The sequence below is a fragment of the Triturus cristatus genome, chromosome 4_1 (genome assembly GCF_964204655.1).
Source record: "Triturus cristatus chromosome 4_1, aTriCri1.1, whole genome shotgun sequence".
Classification (NCBI taxonomy): domain Eukaryota; kingdom Metazoa; phylum Chordata; class Amphibia; order Caudata; family Salamandridae; genus Triturus; species Triturus cristatus.
The window spans coordinates 26,002,535-26,021,399 of NC_140585.1; the positions used below are offsets into that span (position 1 = coordinate 26,002,535).

Below are 18,865 nucleotides of genomic sequence, written 5' to 3' on the forward strand. Positions count from 1 at the left end.
TGAGCAGAGGTGAGATCCTCATATTTATAGGGAAGGAGCTCACTGGTTCCTGGTAGGGACCCACTGGTTCCTGGCTGGTTAGACATTACTAATGTGGTATGGTGTATTGCACTACCTACACTAGTGTGGCCTACTAAACTCTCTTGAGTTGTAGAACGAGTATGCTATCCCTTAACACACAACTCTAAGTTCAGTAGAACTTACTGTAGCTACACTTGATATTATATGTACCTCAGGTGCCTTTAGTGGTTTTCAGTTGATCAATTGAATTGAGATTATCTGGTAAAACAATAGCAAACTGGAATCCCACACGCTGCACACCAATGTGAGAAGGCGGCCTGATATATGCTGTCCAGTAGTTCTAGTGGGCATCTTGTATCAGTCCAAACAACCCCTTATGGTGAATGGTTAAAGACAACCTTATGTGAAAGCTATCCTAGTGGTAGCTATGGAGAGCAGCCTTCAGGCTAAGTCTTGAAGGAATGTAAAGCAGCTTGTTTTACCAGTCTATAATCTTTTGAATGATCAAATGAAAGGACAACCACACCAGGTATATATTTAAAATATATGTATTTAGATTAACACACACCCCTCTAGTCTCTTTATGAGGCTGGAGTTCGAAGTACTTAAGTTACAAGATAGCAATAATCAGTAATAGCACAAATACATGTTTGGGCCCTAGGGGCGTACCAAATCATATACCAAAAAAGTGATATAAGAACCACGACTGGAACAGGCACTAGGCCTATTGCCTCTAGAATCGCTGGGACCCCAAGGAACCACCCAAGGTAGTGACACAGGGGACCCATGTTCCTATTATCTTCTATGGGCAATGTCGTGGTTGGAAATTTAAAGATTAGGGACACTTCTAATCGAGTCTGGACCAAACCCTTTGGGACTTAAGGAGTTCTAGGGCTAGCACCCACGAGAGCACTGGAGTACTCGAGTTACCTCATCCAGGGAAGCTGGGTGCATAGGTGTCTTTTGGTGTTGGGTCGAGTCGTCGATTTCAATGGAGGCCTGCAAAGAACTGCTGCTGCCGTGAAGAGGAGAAGTGTTCGAAGAGATCCAAGCCTGGATCTAGGATGTAAGGAACCTGAAAGCAGAGGGGACAGAGTCTGGGTCACTAGCCAGTGACCTTAGGGCAGGATGGACCAATGCCCACAGATGTTGTGTGCTTCAGGTGAGTTGATGGGTGTCTTGACTTTTCAGCCACGAGGTCCAGGAGGCGTCTACGAAGTCCATGAGCCGGATTCGAGCTGTCCCATGAAGTCTGTTGAGTGCTGCGGTGTCGGCGACCAGAATGGACCCAACAAGCCTTGGCAACGGCAAGTCACTGGAATTCAGAGAAAGGACTGCGGTGCAGACCAGCAAGGTCTGAGGGACTCACCCAGCGAGGGTACGTTGGGGCATGTCTGGAGCAACCAGATAAGCCCAATTAGAAAAGGAGTCACCTTCGTGGGGACCTGCTAGCCAACGGGCTAGTGATTGCGAAGGAGCCTCAAGCTGTTAAAAGGTAGCGGCAGTTGCAGTCGATAACCTTTCGAGTATTGCCCGGCGGTAATCGCCTCTTATACCATTCGATAATTAACCAACAAAGAGGCAGGCGCCGGAGACTGGAAGGCAGGAAACAAAGTTTTATTCTCTCCGGAGGAGAACACATCAGATCAGACAGCAAGGTATCGTCACGAGGTGCTCTAACCACATCTCTGAGGCCTGGCCTCTTATACACAGGTTTATGACTTTATTGCAGGTTTATCATACATGGCACATTCTTGAGATCGCTTTGATACATGAAAGAACATCCTCAGAATCCCCACTTCAAGCTCGTTCCCACACATATCTACAGTAGAAGTCCCCACCCCACACACAGTAGGAGATGGCTATCACACAGCTGGACATTCTGCCAATTCCCGGGGGTGTGTGTGACTGGTCGGGTCTCAGGGGGTGGGGGGCCTTGATCTACTGTAATCCCTTTGATGTGGGGTGTTTCCCTTACAGTAGGGGCAATAAACTGCATCCGCAGGGCTAGGTGATGGCCTGGGATCGGTTCGGACAATTGGGCGCAGAGGAAGGGGGTTATCAAAGAGATGTATGACCATGTATGGGATGTCGGTCAGGCGTGGGATGTGGTTCCATGGTAGGGTCGCGCAGAAGGAGAGGGTTTATGGCCCATGTATGAGAGCGCGGGGGTGGCCGGCGCGCGGGGGAATGTTCGCAGCGCCAGGGGGACGCGCTGGCGATCGGCAATGAGCAGGGAGAGAGACCAGGGTGCCTAAAATGGCTGCCGTGCGCTTTCCTGTGTGTCGCGCTGGGGAGAGACAAGATGGCGCAGATAATGTTCAGTTACGAGCTACTTTTCCACAGTCCTCCCTTTTAACATATCTCGCCAGCTTGTTTAGTTCGGATCTATCCCCATAATGCCACGAACTTCTACCTTGTATAGAGCTTTCATATATTCTGCTTCAAAGTTCAGAGTTTTAGGGCGGACAGGAATAATCCGACACATTTGTACATAATTACATGTAGTTGATGGGGTAGGTGAGGAGGAAGTGCATACAAAATTACGTCAGCTGCGTCATATGTCAGACCCGGAGATAGGAGGAGGGAAGCTCGCTTGAACACAAACATGATACCGTAAAGTAATAAAAAATGTTTCTGGCAAAACAAGGAATATTACGTACATTACTTAAGGCCTAGACTTTGTGTGGATCAAAAATAGACAGTATAGTCATGTGCACGGCTGGTGTTATACAAGTGTCATTATACAAAGTCAGAGTTTCTTAACTATCAGTGTACAGTTGGAAGTGACCGATGCAATATCATGAAAACTCGATTGGAAGATAGTCAATACGAAAGCGGTTGGGAGAGGAACTCAACTTAACATGAGTTATAGTCAGGGGGGGGAGTTCTTCTTTCCAGTGTCTTATTGCATCGAGCCATCACTGGTAAGCTCTCATTGTTCTTCTTCTTTTGTTGGCACTGTTGAGCAACGGCGGTGGAGCTAAGGTCCGGCTCAAATCCAAGTTTTCACGTAGCAGGGTGTGACCATTCATTGTTCTCGGATCACAGTCCTGTTCCCTAACTCGTCTTATCATAGGTACCTTGAGACGGGGTACCCGCATTTTGTTCTTCTGTTGTCAAGTCAAATTCAAGATCCCATATAAAAGAGAAGGGGGGGGGGATAGGGGCGTGCTTTGGGATGCCGAGGGAAGAGGGGGTGGAGTGGGATCGGATCAAAAAGCGGACCAAGGAGAGCAGAATCTTTCAGCACTGGGCCCATCAATCGGGCCCGACGGGCTGGGACTTCAGGCACGTTGATCAGCGAGCAGGGGGCCTCGGGATAGCCCTTCGTTCTATCGCTTTTCATGCTGATAATGGTGCCTCGTTCCGTGCCCTTTTTGCTTCGTGGCTCCCCCTTGGTCGATGCCATAGGTGTTCCATGATCCGCAGCCAGGCTGTGCGTCACGTCCGACCCCTTCTCTTCCGATGACTGCATGTTATCTTTGAATGAGTACAAAAAAACAAAATCTTAGAGAGTTGGCAGGGAAGACATTTACGCACTTCATCCTCTCTCCCAACCACCGAGTAGTCGGGGAAATGTTTTGTCGGTCGCTCTATGATGGATGTCTATTAATTCTTATGTCGGTGTATGTTACTAACTTATTAATCATTGCTGTGGTGCATGTTTTGTGGGTGTTCTTGCAAATTTCCATCGTCTGGCCTGCTAGGTGTCCATTCCTGTACCTTATAATCGTTGCGGGAGGCCTGACATCGGTCAACTTTCTGGTCTATCAAAAATTCGAACCGGCTTCTCCGGTAGAGACTCGTTCTTCTAACACAAGCTCTTGTTAATTCACATTTTTCCCCTAGGACTGCTAAGTTTATGAAAAAGTGCGAGATGCTACAGTCATGGGTTTGCAATGTCTATTTTGGGGAGGGACACAAGCTAAAGATAATAGGTAACCCTCATTAGTTTAGACGACGTGTCTTCAGAAAATAAAGTCATCAGCTGTACTGTTCTAAATACCCTGGGATGGCTAGTACCAAACTGGGGCTATTCTGGGAGGACGGGGTGTTTAGACGTTCCAGTTCTGGGCAATTGGGCGGGGCGACTCTGAGCGGTGGAGGTGGTGCCGTTAGAGCTCTAAAACGAAAACCACTGACATATAGTCCCCGTGGTGAGGGCCAGATTTGGAGACATCAGTCATCTTACCTGTCCTTTCTTTCTCGGCCAGTTGAGGTCAACATTTTACAGAAAGGAGAGGTAGTAATGTGGGAAAATATGGTCGTTTTGCTTCTGTCAATTTGTTCGAACACTGTCGTGTTTGAGGCCAATTATACACATGCTGAGGAGGTATAGCGTCGTTAATTTATTCAAAAAGGTAGAGAGCAAGAGAGCCTTCAGCAAGGGAGGGAGAGAGAGAGTGAGAGAGAGAGAGAGAGAGAGAGAGAGTGAAAGAGAGAGAGAGAGAGAGAGAGAGAGAGAGAGAGAGACGTGCGCATCAAGTAGGCTATTTGGTATACGTACTACACAAAACGAGAGAGAGAGAGACATGTGTACGATAATAGGCCACTTGGTGCACACACAACATGGAGTAGCACGGGTCAATTCTATGTAAGAAAACACAAGCGGGGAAAAGACATAAATTCGGCGATCACGTACACATAAATACCGGATAGGGCGTGACAGTACATACATCAAGCGCAGAAACTTAAGACGAAGACACAGGGCTACGTTGAGTATGGGGACCTCTCCTTTCCTGTCCTCTTTCCTATGCATGTTGATCGATAGACAAGCACTTCAGTCATGCGATGACGTTCTCTTCCAGCGACCCAAGCATACGAAATGCATACACATTCATACCGTATAATCATGGCACGTACGCACAGTCATACCATACAGTTTTTCACGTTCCCAGTGGTGGTCTGCACTTCGCGCACCATCCCACAACGTTTGTCTATGTTTTTCCCTATATTGAGCACGGTGCGGTCCATGTTCACTCCATTCTTCAGTCGGAACTCCGATGTGACCTACAGAGGAGAAAAGAGAGGGGGGGGGGTATGCAGCATTCAAAGTACGTTAGCGCGCGTAGACAGGAAAAAGTTCTACTTACCACGTACCAGGCTAGTTGCAGGGGCGGGTAATACCACAAACCTACTATATCCTTCCCTTCGACTATACAAGACGCTCCATTTTATTCGTCTCCTAAATTCGGGTTCCCTTGTCGTGCACTTGTTTCTCAATCGGTCGCATATTATAGGGTAAGGTACCGTACCTTGCATTCGGCAGATACCTTAAGCTATAGTAAACCGTTTTCTAACAATTCTGAAAAAAAAAAAAAAAGGCGTGATGGGTACAACTTTCATCGATCCAAAGATTCAGGTAAAAAGAAAAAGGGTCTGCATTATCTGCCTTCTATTGCTTGTGAGTAACAGTCATTAAAAAACCTCCACCAACCTAGATGATTTGTCATGACGCTGATTCCGTAATTCCTTTAAGAAGTCCTTTATTTAAAACAATGTCAGTATACAAATACGGGCCTACAACCGTTACAGGTCGGCCACGGTGTGAGAGGCGTCGAGTATCACGAGCAACACTACCTTAACACAAAAAAATAAAAAATGATAATAAAAATGGGGAGGACAGCATCAATAAGGTCGTCCGTATGCCCGATCAGTACCCTCCCCGTCCCTCCGCCCATCATGTGTGAAAACATCGCATTCATATCCTTTTAACATAAATGTCAAATAACTGAAACGCCATAAGGAGTTGTAGGCCCTTCCTACATCGGCGCCATTTTGGGGTAGGTCGGGCGGGTCCAGCGTACAGTCTAAGTCCTTCCACTAACTAGCTGCCAGACCAGAATCCCTTTCGGCAGTTCGAGAACTTTCGTTAGAGCCAACGGAAAGAACAGACAGCATGAATCGTGATTCGGGGGTGGGGAAGCACAGTTTTTGTTCCTACCGGGTCATGTTGAGGTTCCACCGGAACTGATCCGAGCGGCTAGGCTACAGTGTCTCCTGATAATTCAAACAGAAGCTTGCGTCAGCATGGCGTCACCACAGTCTCGCAGCAATGCCGTGATCCGTTCTTAGGGCGGGACAGCAGGCGGGTCTCTCTGCTGGCGCCTTGAATCAGTCTCTCTCACGGCACCAAAGGGAGGCAAGATGGCTGCCGCCCGGGGCAAAGACAAGTTAATGTGGAATGATCAAGCAATAGCAGCGGTTGCCCCCACCGGAAGTCCACGGGAGTCGAAGGCCAATGATTCCCGCAGAATCTGCAAAGCTGAGAGGGCGTTTTCAAGGGTGTGGCCCATGCCCGAGCAGGCAAGCTTCCGAGTTCCAAGGTAGCCCAGAGCCATCTTTTAGTGGACCAGGCCTGAATCTGAAGAGCCGACCGCCATTTCGAGAGTCCAGTGGCAGCAGCTCTTCGTTACAGCCACCGGGGTGGGTCCCTCCGACCACTTGGCTGCGGGGGCCCACTTCTTGCGTCGAACGCTGACGGCAATCTTGGTGCAGAAAGGAACCTGCGCCTGGGTGGTTGTCCGATAGGCGAGACGTAAATGGTTCCCCTGCTGCAGCTGGCTGGTGAGTGCAGGGGCGGCTACTCAGCTGGACGGCGAGTGAAACGGCAGGGGTGCCTTCTCAGCTGGTGAGCCTCCACCTAGGGAGGCGGGGGAGGCCCGTTCGCGTCGCTTCCCCCCCCGCCAGGGCACCCTTCGTTGTCGATCTGTGCAGCAGAAGAGAATGGCAAGACCAGTATAAAAACCCGCTAGACTCCTCCTCGGCGCCGCCAGGGTCCCAGCTCTGCGTGTAGCCTCCGGCCTATTCGCACAACCGTCCGCCACTGATGCCGCCCTACAGGCCGATGGATTTTGCATGTCTTTTATAGCCCAAAGCCGACTAAAAGGACCGCCCAAAACAAGCCAATGTTGCTACTTCGAGGAAGGAGGGTGAGGACTGTGTCACGCGGACGTGAATGCTTTGGGATGGAGGTTGCGGCTGGCTGTCATGTAAATAGTTGTTAAAAAACGTGTTTTAACGTGTTCACCCTGTCGGAATGTTGTTATACCTATAAGTTATTAAAATGTTTTAATCATACTACTTTGTTGGAGTGTTGTACATATTTGCAATCTGGCAACGAGCACAAGGATGTTACTGCGTAATCGGAAAATGACATAGCCCAATTGTGCGTGATCTAGCCCAGTTCGGTGACGTCGATGGTGGGTATCAGCAGGCTTCCGGTTGTGCAGGATTTTGTCGTGTTTACTGGGCGGGGTGGGTGGTAGGGCAGACATGTTTAGGTAGCGAGAGCGATGTAGCTGAGCTACCTCGTGGCCATCTTGACCGTGAGCTTGGTTCCTTCCCCTAGTTTCATATTTTTCGCAAAGGGCTATTTCCTAGTGTTTCTTAAAAGAAAAAAAGGATCCCATCAGTGGTCTACTGGTTTTCGGAGTCCTTCTTTGTATATTTATGCCATAGTTTGCTATAAGCTACAGCGACTAGTCCATATTTAGTAAACATGTCCTTATTAGGGGTGCCTTCCAGAGGAGCCGGATGGTTCATCTCTAATAAGCGGTCCGGGCAGAACCAACTACCAATCAGTGGGGAGAAGACAGGCATGACGGGTTACAACGGGGACAAAAGTCTGCACTACCTATCTTTTCACTGCTTGCAAAGACTAGACAGAATATCTCTGTTCCACGTTATTTGTAAGCAGAGAATACCTCCAAAGAACCAATATCGAACAACCAGTGTTCAGACAATCAATCAATCAATGGTGAGAAAGAGATAGGCACGACGGGTTACAATGGGGACAAAAGTCTGCGTTACCTACCCTTCACTATTTGCAAAGACTAGACAGAATATTTATATTCTACGTTATTTGCAAACAGAGAATATCTCAAAGAGCACTATTCTTCAAAACAATCAATGTTCGGACAATCAATCAGTGGGGAGATAAAAATAGGCACGACGGGTTACAATGGGGACAAGAGTCTGCGTTACCTACCCTTCACTATCTGCAAAGGAAGAGAGAGTATTTCTACTCCTCCCCATTTGTAGACAGCGAATATCTCAAAGAGAACAATCAATAAGCAATACTAGTATTTTCAATCAATCAATCAATCGTTTCGCAATTTGTCGTGTTTCACGACCTTACCCGGACCGCATGGACAGTTTCTCGTCTTCCGCCTCCAGCGCCCGATCGTCCTCTACTCTCCGTATTTGCCGCGGCACTCCTGATGGTTCCCAGTCAGGACCGTAGATCACTCGAGAGAGGTCGTTTCGGAACCAGTGAAGTTCGGATGATCGGCTGCCAGACGAGGGTCTATCGGGCAGGAGCTCTTTCCGATCGTTGCAGTCGTTCACTCTGTCGTCGGGACCTCTCCCACTGGATCCACGTGTCGCTGATGGGCCCCACGCTTGGGACGCCAATTGTTAAAAGGTAGCGGCAGTTGCAGTCGATAACCTTTCGAGTATTGCCCGGCGGTAATCGCCTCTTATACCATTCGATAATTAACCAACAAAGAGGCAGGCGCCGGAGACTGGAAGGCAGGAAACCAAGGTTTATTCTCTCCGGAGGAGAACACATCAGATCAGACAGCAAGGTATCGTCGCGAGGTGCTCTAACCACATCTCTGAGGCCTGGCCTCTTATACACAGGTTTATGACTTTATTGCAGGTTTATCATACATGGCACATTCTTGCGATCGCTTTGATACATGAAAGAACATCCTCAGAATCCCCACTTCAAGCTCGTTCCCACACATATCTACAGTGGAAGTCCCCACCCCACACACAGTAGGAGATGGCTATCACACAGCTGGACATTCCGCCAATTCCCGGGGGTGTGTGCGACTGGTCGGGTCTCAGGGGGTGGGGGGCCTTGATCTACTGTAATCCCTTTGATGTGGGGTGTTTCCCTTACAGTAGGGGCAATAAACTGCATCCGCAGGGCTAGGTGATGGCCTGGGATCGGTTCGGACAATTGGGCGCAGAGGAAGGGGGTTATCAAAGAGATGTATGACCATGTATGGGATGTCGGTCAGGCGTGGGATGTGGTTCCATGGTAGGGTCGCGCAGAAGGAGAGGGTTTATGGCCCATGTATGAGAGCGCGGGGGTGGCCGGCGCGCGAGGGAATGTTCGCAGCGCCAGGGGGACGCGCTGGCGATCGGCAATGAGCAGGGAGAGAGACCAGGGTGCCTAAAATGGCTGCCGTGCGCTTTCCTGTGTGTCGCGCTGGGGAGAGACAAGATGGCGCAGATAATGTTCAGTTATGAGCTACTTTTCCACAAAGCGGTCGCACTTGAAGCTGGCCCACGGGTGACTCATGGAGTGGAGGCCAACAATCTTCAGTGCTAGAGGTGCTCAATGCTGGAGCTATTTAGAGCCCAAAGCACAACTTCGAGGAGGACCAGGAAGATAGTCCTTCTGCAAAAGTTCACAGTGTCCAGGGGTCACGGTTCCATGTCACCCACGATAGCCAGGGGCCTCAGCTTTGCTGTGGACTCAGGGTAGCCTCAGGGAAGTCTGGAAATCCACCTCTGGGGATGCAGAGACTTCGGCGTCCGGCAGGAGCTTCAGAATTGCAGACCGGTCAGTTGCTTCTTTGGTGCCTGCCAAGCAGGGGAGACACTCCTTGATCCCAAGGGAGATCTCTTCAGTCTTCTAGTCAGGATAGAACGTCGAAGGTCCAGGATGTACATTGCAGAGTTTCATCCAGGGTAATCTAAAGTCCTAGGGACTGAATTTCTATACTTATAGTGAGTTTAGGGGATGGACTAACTCTAAGGTCCCACCTATGGGTAGGCCAGGAAAGAGGGGTGGTTATACCCATTTCCTTTGTCCAGTTTCGCACCAGAGCAGGGGCAGGTAGCCCCTGCAACCGCTTTGAACTGGAGTATGCACAGGGACACCAAGTGTGCCCCCAGTGCAGGACTTCAAAGCACCAGAGAGTGCTCCCGCCCAGCCCCAATACACATCAGCATGTCTGGGGAGGTGGGGACACCTTCCCTCGACAGGAAACCTAATGTCCAGGCCTCCCCTGCCGGATTTTCGGTCAGCAGCAGGAGGTCAGACCCGTGTCTGTGGCAGAGGCATCCATTTTGTGATGCCAGGGCTCAGGAAAGTCATACCGGGTTTAGCCAGTGTGAACATGTCTCTCCCTCTAGAAGGGTGGAATGCTACCCCTGCCGCCAGAATTGGTGGGGGGTAGTATTCCAAAGCGTTTGACACCAAACACAACATGTTTTGATGCAGCCACCCCAAAGTTAGCATTTACCGCGAGGTTATAATGCACTTAAGAGTATATGGTATGGCTATATCACTGAACAGCCATAAGGAAGTATTTCCGAAACCTGCAGAGGGGTTCAGCTCATGCTTGGGCACCCTCTCACACAAAACCAAGCACTCTGCCTTCAGGATTATCAAGGCCTGCCATAGGAGTGGCTTATAGGTTTATATGTGTCTATATAGGGTAGTGATATAGGTAGCCTATACCACAGTAAGGGGTGTAAACACACCCTTACCCTGGCTGCAGTAGCAGACCTGTGGTGCCATTTTGGAGTGTTTCCCAGGGGTGGCATAATATATGCTGCAGCCCCTGGTAGGCCTCTGAGGTACCTATGCCCTAGGTACATAGTATACCATATACTAGGGCCTTATAAGACACTCCAGAATCCAATATGTACCTAATATACATGCAAACCATTTTAGAGAGGAAGCAGCTAGGCTGGGGTCCTGATTAGCAGGACCACAGCCAGACTAAGGTTGAAAAACAGTGAAACACCAGCAAAAAGTGGGGGTACCCATGTGAAGCAGATCCTAGTCTCCTACAACGTGCTTATGTAAAAGCCTGGATTGGCTACAGAAGGCATTTGAAAAATATTAATAAAGTATTCTGTTCAATCGTGCTGTCTCAAGATTGATTCTCTGAACATGGAAAGATACGATGAATATATGATTCTCAGATTGATTGGTGTACTGTGGATTAATTTGGTTGACATTGGAAGATTGGGTTCACTTTGGAGCATTTTTCGCATCACAGCAGTGCAGCAGCTGGATACGCAAACCGCAGCACCCTCGCATTATCTAAGAATTGGTCTAGACGTTGTACGGGTACAGGGCTCATGCACCTGTACCCTCACTACTGGTATAGAGCACCCAGCTAGAGGGCGGGCTGACCTATGCCAGGGAAGTGGGTTGTAGGCATGGCACATAGGGATGTGCGCCATGTCGAATCTTCACTTTGTTCTGCACCAAGGCACGCAACTTGCAATGGCAGTGTGTGTGTGTGTGTGTGCGTGTAAAGGTACAGGGCCTCTAAGGGTGGCGCAATAAGTGCTGTAGCCCAACAATGCCCTTACCCATGGTACATTTTACAAGGGACTGACATGTGTCCAGAGAGGTGCCAAATAGGCGTACAAGGTACAGTTTTGGGAAAGAACACAGGCCCTGGGAACCCGATTGGCAGGCACCCAGGGCGCATCAAGTCAAAGTGCCTCAGTAGCCTGGCAAAAAGTGTGTGGGGGGGGTGACTGCAACAGAAACCCAGCTTTCTACAATCACCACCCGACCAAGCTATAAAACCGCAGGCAGCTCTAATGTCACCAAGCCATTTATGTATCTTCCTGGCAAAATAAATAGCTGGTATTTAAAGTTAATGTAAAAAGTAAATAAAATGGAAACAACCCAATTTGAACCAGCTTTGCAACTGAAGAGAAGGGAACTATCTTAAACTGGCCAATGGTGTCGCTCAAAGTGAAGGGAGCCACTGTCTCATGCTGCATGTTGGTGGGCGGAACCAAAATAGAAATGAAGCTTGAACAGAGCGTGGATGTCGCCTGCTGGCCAGAAGTCCCTTGCGACATGCGTACAATGTATGGTTTCTTTGGGAAGGACAACAGTCATGTGAGACTGCTAACGTTGTCTCAAATGGCAGACCCAAAAAGGAATCATCATGACGAGGGAGTGGAAGCAAGGAGGTAGTGAGGAAACAGACGGGGGAAGCGAACATAGATGTTGTGGATGCGATTCAGAGAACTTTGTGCCTGGAGCATGGGTTTAACAAGTCTTATGTCAATTCTTACCTCCTACAGGACAACGGGAAAGAGAAATATATTGAAAACCTACCCAAACAGTTTGCCCCTTTTGAGAAACTTCTGTCCCAGAACAACAAAGGAAGTGGATTCATCGTGGGCAGTAAGGTGAGGTCTTCTACTCAGGAAACCACCGAAACAAAATCTATTGATTGTCATGGTTCACCAATCGATGTACAAATGTGTGTTACAAAATACAACGCTATACAGATCGTTCCTAACATAAGTCTCCCTTGATCTGTATCACATCAGAGCATTCCTAGTCCTGGCCAGCGGGTCTCACTCAGTCCTATGCATATTCAGCAGCCCTCTTAGCCCTGGCCATCAGGTGTCAATCAGTCCTGTGTCACTTCAGCAACTTTCCCAGCCATGGCCAGCAGGTGGTACTCAGTCCTCTGTCTCTTCAGCAGCATCCCAGCCCTGGCCAGCAGGTGTCACTCTATCTGTGTATCTTCAGCTGCACTCCCAGCCTTGGCCAGCAGGTGTCACTCAGTCTTGTCTCACTTCAGTAGCACTTCCAGCCCTGACCAGCTGTTGTCACTCAGTCCTGTGTATCTTCAGCAGCACTCCCAGCCTTGGCAAGCAGGCATCACTCTGTCCTGCATATCTGCAGCAGCACTACCGTCCCTGTCCAGTCGGTGTCACTTATTCCTCTGTCACTTCAGCAGTTTTCTCAGCCCTGGCCAGCAGGTGTCACTTAGTCCTGTGTCACTTCAGCAGCACTCCCAGCCCTGGCCAGCAGGCATCACTCAGTCCTATGTCACTTCAGCAGCTTTCCCAGCCCTGGCCAGCAGGCATCACTGAGTCCTATGTCACTTCAGCAACTTTCCCAGCCCTGGCCAGCAGGTGTCACTCAGTCCTGTGTCACTTCAGCAGCACTCCCAGCCCTGGCCAGCATTTGTCACTCAGTCCTGCCTCACTTCAACATCACTCCCAGCCCTGGCCAGCAGGTGTCACTCAGTCCTGTGTCACTTCAGCAGCACTCCCAGCCCTGGCTAGCAGGTGTGACTCAGTCCTGTGTCACTTCAGCAGCACTCCCAGCCTGGCCAGCAGGTGTGACTCAGTCCTGTCACTTCAGCAGCACTCCCAGCCCTGGCCAGCTGGTGTCACTCAGTCCCGTCTCACTTCAACAGCACTCCCAGCCCTGGCCAGCAGGTGTGACTCAGTCTTGTGTATCTTCAGTAGTGCTCCCAGCCTTGGCCAGCAGGTGTCACTCAGTCCTGTGTCACTTCAGTAGCACTTCCAGCCCTGGCCAGCTGGTGTCACTCAGTCCTGTCTCACTTCAGTAGCACTTCCAGCCCTGACCAGCTGTTGTCACTCAGTCCTGTGTATCTTCAGCAGCACTCCCAGCCTTGGCAAGCAGGCATCACTCTGTCCTGCATATCTGCAGCAGCACTACCGTCCCTGTCCAGTCGGTGTCACTTATTCCTGTGTCACTTCAGCAGTTTTCTTAGCCCTGGCCAGCAGGTGTCACTTAGTCCTGTGTCACTTCAGCAGCACTCCCAGCCCTGGCCAGCAGGCATCACTGAGTCCTATGTCATTTCAGCAACTTTCCCAGCCCTGGTCAGCAGGTGTCACTCAGTCCTGTGTCACTTCAGCAGCACTCCCAGCCCTGGCCAGCATTTGTCACTCAGTCCTGCCTCACTTCAACATCACTCCCAGCCCTGGCCAGCAGGTGTCACTCAGTCCTGTGTCACTTCAGCAGCACTCCCAGCCCTGGCTAGCAGGTGTGACTCAGTCCTGTGTCACTTCAGCAGCACTCCCAGCCTGGCCAGCAGGCGTGACTCAGTCCTGTCACTTCAGCAGCACTCCCAGCCCTGGCCAGCTGGTGTCACTCAGTCCCGTCTCACTTCAACAGCACTCCCAGCCCTGACCAGCAGGTGTGACTCAGTCTTGTGTATCTTCAGTAGTGCTCCCAGCCTTGGCCAGCAGGTGTCACTCAGTCCTGTGTCACTTCAGTAGCACTTCCAGCCCTGGACAGCTGGTGTCACTCAGTCCTGTGTATCTGCAGCAGCACTCCCAGGCCTGGCCAGTAGGTGTCACTTAGTCCTGTGTCACTTCAGCAGCACTCCCAGCCCTGGCCAGCAGGTGCCACTTAGTCCTGTGTCACTTCAGCAGCGTTCCCAACCCTGGCCAGCAGGCGTCGCTCAGTCTTGTGTCACTTCAGCAGCTTTCCCAGCCCTGGCCAGCAGGTGCCACTTAGTCCTGTGTCACTTCAGCAGCACTCCCAGCCCTGGCCAGCAGGTGCCACTTAGTCCTGTGTCACTTCAGCAGCGTTCCCAACCCTGGCCAGCAGGCGTCGCTCAGTCTTGTGTCACTTCAGCAGCGTTCCCAGCCCTGGCCAGCAGGCGTCGCTAAGTCCTGTGTCACTTCTGAAGCACTCCCATCCCTGGCCAGCAGGCGTCGCTCAGTCCTGTGTCACTTCTGCAGCACTCCCAGCCCTGGCCAGCAGGCGTCGCTCAGTCCTGTGTCACTTCAGCAGCACTCCCAGCCCTGGCCAGCAGGCGTCGCTCAGTCCTGTGTCACTTCTGAAGCACTCCCATCCCTGGCCAGCAGGCGTCGCTCAGTCTTGTGTATCTTCAGTAGTGCTCCCAGCCTTGGCCAGCAGGTGTCACTCAGTCCTGTGTCACTTCAGTAGCACTTCCAGCCCTGGACAGCTGGTGTCACTCAGTCCTGTGTATCTGCAGCAGCACTCCCAGGCCTGGCCAGTAGGTGTCACTTAGTCCTGTGTCACTTCAGCAGCACTCCCAGCCCTGGCCAGCAGGTGCCACTTAGTCCTGTGTCACTTCAGCAGCGTTCCCAACCCTGGCCAGCAGGCGTCGCTCAGTCTTGTGTCACTTCAGCAGCTTTCCCAGCCCTGGCCAGCAGGTGCCACTTAGTCCTGTGTCACTTCAGCAGCACTCCCAGCCCTGGCCAGCAGGTGCCACTTAGTCCTGTGTCACTTCAGCAGCGTTCCCAACCCTGGCCAGCAGGCGTCGCTCAGTCTTGTGTCACTTCAGCAGCGTTCCCAGCCCTGGCCAGCAGGCGTCGCGAAGTCCTGTGTCACTTCTGAAGCACTCCCATCCCTGGCCAGCAGGCGTCGCTCAGTCCTGTGTCACTTCTGCAGCACTCCCAGCCCTGGCCAGCAGGCGTCGCTCAGTCCTGTGTCACTTCAGCAGCACTCCCAGCCCTGGCCAGCAGGCGTCGCTCAGTCCTGTGTCACTTCTGAAGCACTCCCATCCCTGGCCAGCAGGCGTCGCTCAGTCCTGTGTCACTTCTGCAGCACTCCCAGCCCTGGCCAGCAGGCGTCGCTCAGTCCTGTGTCACTTCAGCAGCACTCCCAGCCCTGGCCAGCAGGTGTCCCTCGGTTCTGTGTCACTTCAGCAGCACGCCCAGCCCTGGCAAGCAGGTGTCATTTAGTCCTATGTATCTTCAGCAGCACTCCCAACCCTGTCCAGCAGGTATCACTCACGCCTGTGTCACCTCAGCAGCACTCCCAGCCCTGGTCAGCAGGCATCACTTAGTCCTCTGTCTCTTCAGCACTATTCCCAGCCCTGGGCAGCAGGTGTCACTGAGTCCTATGTCTCTTCAGTAGCAATCCCAGCCCTGGCCAGCAGGCGTCAATCCGTCCTAGGCCTCTTCAGCAACACTCCCAGCCCTGGGCAGCAGGCGTGACTCGGTCCTATGTATCTTCAGCAACACTCCCAGCCCTGGGCAGCAGGCGTGACTCAGTCCTGTGTCACTTCAGCAGCACTCCCAGCCCTGGCCAGCAGGTGTCACTCAGTCCTTTGTCACTTCAACAGCACTCTCAGCCCTGGCCAGCAGGCGTTTCTCAGTCCTGTGTGTGTGACTTCAGCAGCACTCCCAGCCCTGACCAGCAGGTGTCACTTAGTCCTATGTATCTTCAGCAGCACTCCCAGCCTTGGCCAGCAGGTGACACTCAGTTCTGTGTCACTTCAGCAGCACTCCCAGCCCTGGCCAGCAGGTGTCACTCAGTACTGTGTATCTTCAACAGCACTCCCAGCTCTGGCCAGCAGGTGTCACTCAGTCCTGTGTCTCTTCAGCAGAACTCCCCGTCCCTGGCCAGTAGGTGTCACTGTCTGTGTATCTTCAACAGCACTCCCAGCCTTGAACAGGCGCCACTCAGTCCTGTGTCACTTCATCAGCATTCTCAGCCCTAGCCACCAGGCGTCACTTAGTCCTGTGTCACTTCAGCAGCACTGTCAGTCCTTGCCAGCAGGTATCACTCACTCCTGTGTCACTTCAGAAGCCCTCCCAGCCCTGGCAAGCAGCTGTCACTCAGTCTTGTGTCACTTCAACAGCACTCCCAGCACTGGGCAACAGGCGCCACTCAGTCCTGTGTCTCTTCAGCAGCACTCCTAGCCCTGGTCAGCAGGTGTCACTCAGTCCTGTGTCACTTCAGAAGCACTCCCGGCCCTGGCCAGCAGGTGTCACTCAGTCCTGTGTCACTTCAGAAGAACTCCCAGCCCTGGCCAGCAGGCGTCACCCAGTCCTACGTATCTTTAGCAGCACTCCCAGCCCTGGGCCGGAGGTGTCACTCAGTCCTGTGTCACTTCTTCAGCATTCTCAGCCCTGGCCAGTAGATTTTCCTGTAAGAGGATAACTTGACTGTCCTTCATGCGCAGTCCCAGCCTTGCCTACATAAAGCTCACATGAACTCATAAAGCTCACAATATGAAGTTACTACACAAGTAAACATGCCACAGCTCTTTAAAGATGGCGCCCCCATGGCGGTGCCCTACTCATATTGCACAATATTGTATTAGCGGGGGAGTTCAGTACAGTGGGATAGCTCCATGCAGGGGAGGTTCTGGCTTGCGGAAGATAACACTGGACTGTGGCTATTAAATGTGCTCTTCTTTCTGACACAGATCTCCTATGTAGACTACTGTCTGCTGGACATCCTGCAGATCCACCTCGTACTCGCCCCCGACTGCCTCAAGGACTTCCCTCTGCTTGCAGCCTATGTGGACAGAATTGCCTCCCGCCCAAAGCTGAAGGTGTATCTTGAATCAGAAGCACGTAGAAATAGGCCCATCAACTCCAATGGTAAGCAGTGACTGCCAAAATTCAGATGATGCGGCCTTCAATTCCAACAACAGGCCTTGACCACCAAAAACCAAATGGTACAGTCATCAATTTCATTGACAACAACCAATGACCACCCAAAACCAAATGATTCAGTCATCAATTTCAACAACAACCAATGACCACCAAAGCCCAAATGATTCAGTCATCAATTTCATTGACCCACAACCAATGACCACCCAAAACCAAATGATTCAGTCATCAATTTCAACAACAACCAATGACCACCAAAACCCAAATGATTCAGTCATCAATTTCATTGACAACAACCAATGACCACCCAAAACCAAATGATTCAGTCATCAATTTCATTGACAACAACCAATGACCACCCAAAAACCAAATGATTCAGTCATCAATTTCAACAACAACCAATGACCACCAAAACCCAAATGATTCAGTCATCAATTTCAACAACAACAACCAATGACCACCAAAAACCAAATGATCCAGTCATCATTTCAACAACAACCAGTGACTGCCAAAAACTATAGGACTCAATCATAAATTCGAGAAGTAGCCAGTGAGTGCCTAAAACCCTAGGATACGACCATCAATTCCAATGGAAAGCAGTGACTGCCAAAACTTTAGGACATGACTTACAATTACAGAAACAAGCAGTGACCGCCTAAAACCATAGGATGAGACCACTAGGAACCAGTATAAAGCACGTGACCCTCCAGAGGCTGTCAACAAAGCATGTTTTACTTCTATGTCTGTTGTCTGTTTCAAATTAAAATTGTGGTTGTTCTTTTGTCTGCTTTAGTCTGGGAGGTGTTTGTATTAAGCAGTCTCAGTTGTTTAACTATCGCAGGTCTAGGGCAGGCGGATACAAGTACGGAACACACACTTTGGAAATCCATCATGTCCATGTGCCCTGTGAGAAGAAAGTGGCCAGGTCTTTCTGAAAAAGAAAAGTAGCTATATCTTTTATTGTATAAATTATGGTGTGATGCAGATGAGTCAACCCAAGCTCCGCCCCTCTGTAGGGAGGGCGTCTGATCTAGCTTCGGTTCCTAGATCCATATCCAGTACAACAAAGCCTCAGGTCTTCTTGTGCCATGAATTGAACAATCTTGTTGTCATCCTTAAGTAGCAGCCCAGGTTGATCAGGTATCTCACTTGTACCGGTGGGTGTTCCTTCATCGCTCCTCATGCCAGTCTGTGAAAGGGGCACCTCTCAGGTCTTCTGCCAACCAGAACAGGTCAGGAAGCATCTGTACAGCTTACTCTGCTCACGGTCATCCTCATCAGCAGACATGTTCAGATCTCTTCCACGCTTCAATAGGTCTCAGGAGTACGGAATCTCCACAGTCCGGCCTAACAACATTTAGTGACAACAGTGCCATGGTTGTTCCAGCCAATACCCAATCTGTCTAAGCATCTGCACCTCATACCACAACATCTGCTCAAAGGACAGTAATCCCATGTTGTATGGTCCAGGTGATACCTGGCCACCACTGGAAGTTCTTCAATGAACGAGGCGTTATTAACCAGTGAAGTTCTGAAGTCAAGAGATCCTTTATGTGTTCACGGGTACCATCAACATAAGCTGAGTTTAAGATCTGTACCTCATACCACAACATCTGCTCAAAGGACAGTAATCACATGTGGTATGGTCCAGGTAATACCTGGCCACCACTGGAAGTTCTTCAATGAACGAGGCGTCATTAAC

The 18,865-nt window shown here is 50.6% G+C and overlaps 1 protein-coding gene across 1 annotated transcript in view; it reads left to right on the top strand.

Moving 5' to 3' along the window:
* The window catches only part of LOC146839357 (glutathione S-transferase P 1-like), a 74,188-nt gene extending 56,242 nt beyond the window's left edge, over positions 1 to 17,946 (top strand). The window contains exons 6-7 of the mRNA XM_085650349.1: positions 12,103 to 12,210; positions 16,974 to 17,946. Coding sequence (XP_085506475.1) covers positions 12,103 to 12,210; positions 16,974 to 17,162 — 297 coding nt within the window. The 3' untranslated portion in view covers positions 17,163 to 17,946. The remainder of the gene's footprint in view (positions 1 to 12,102; positions 12,211 to 16,973) is intronic.
* The last annotated feature ends 919 nt before the right edge of the window (positions 17,947 to 18,865 follow it).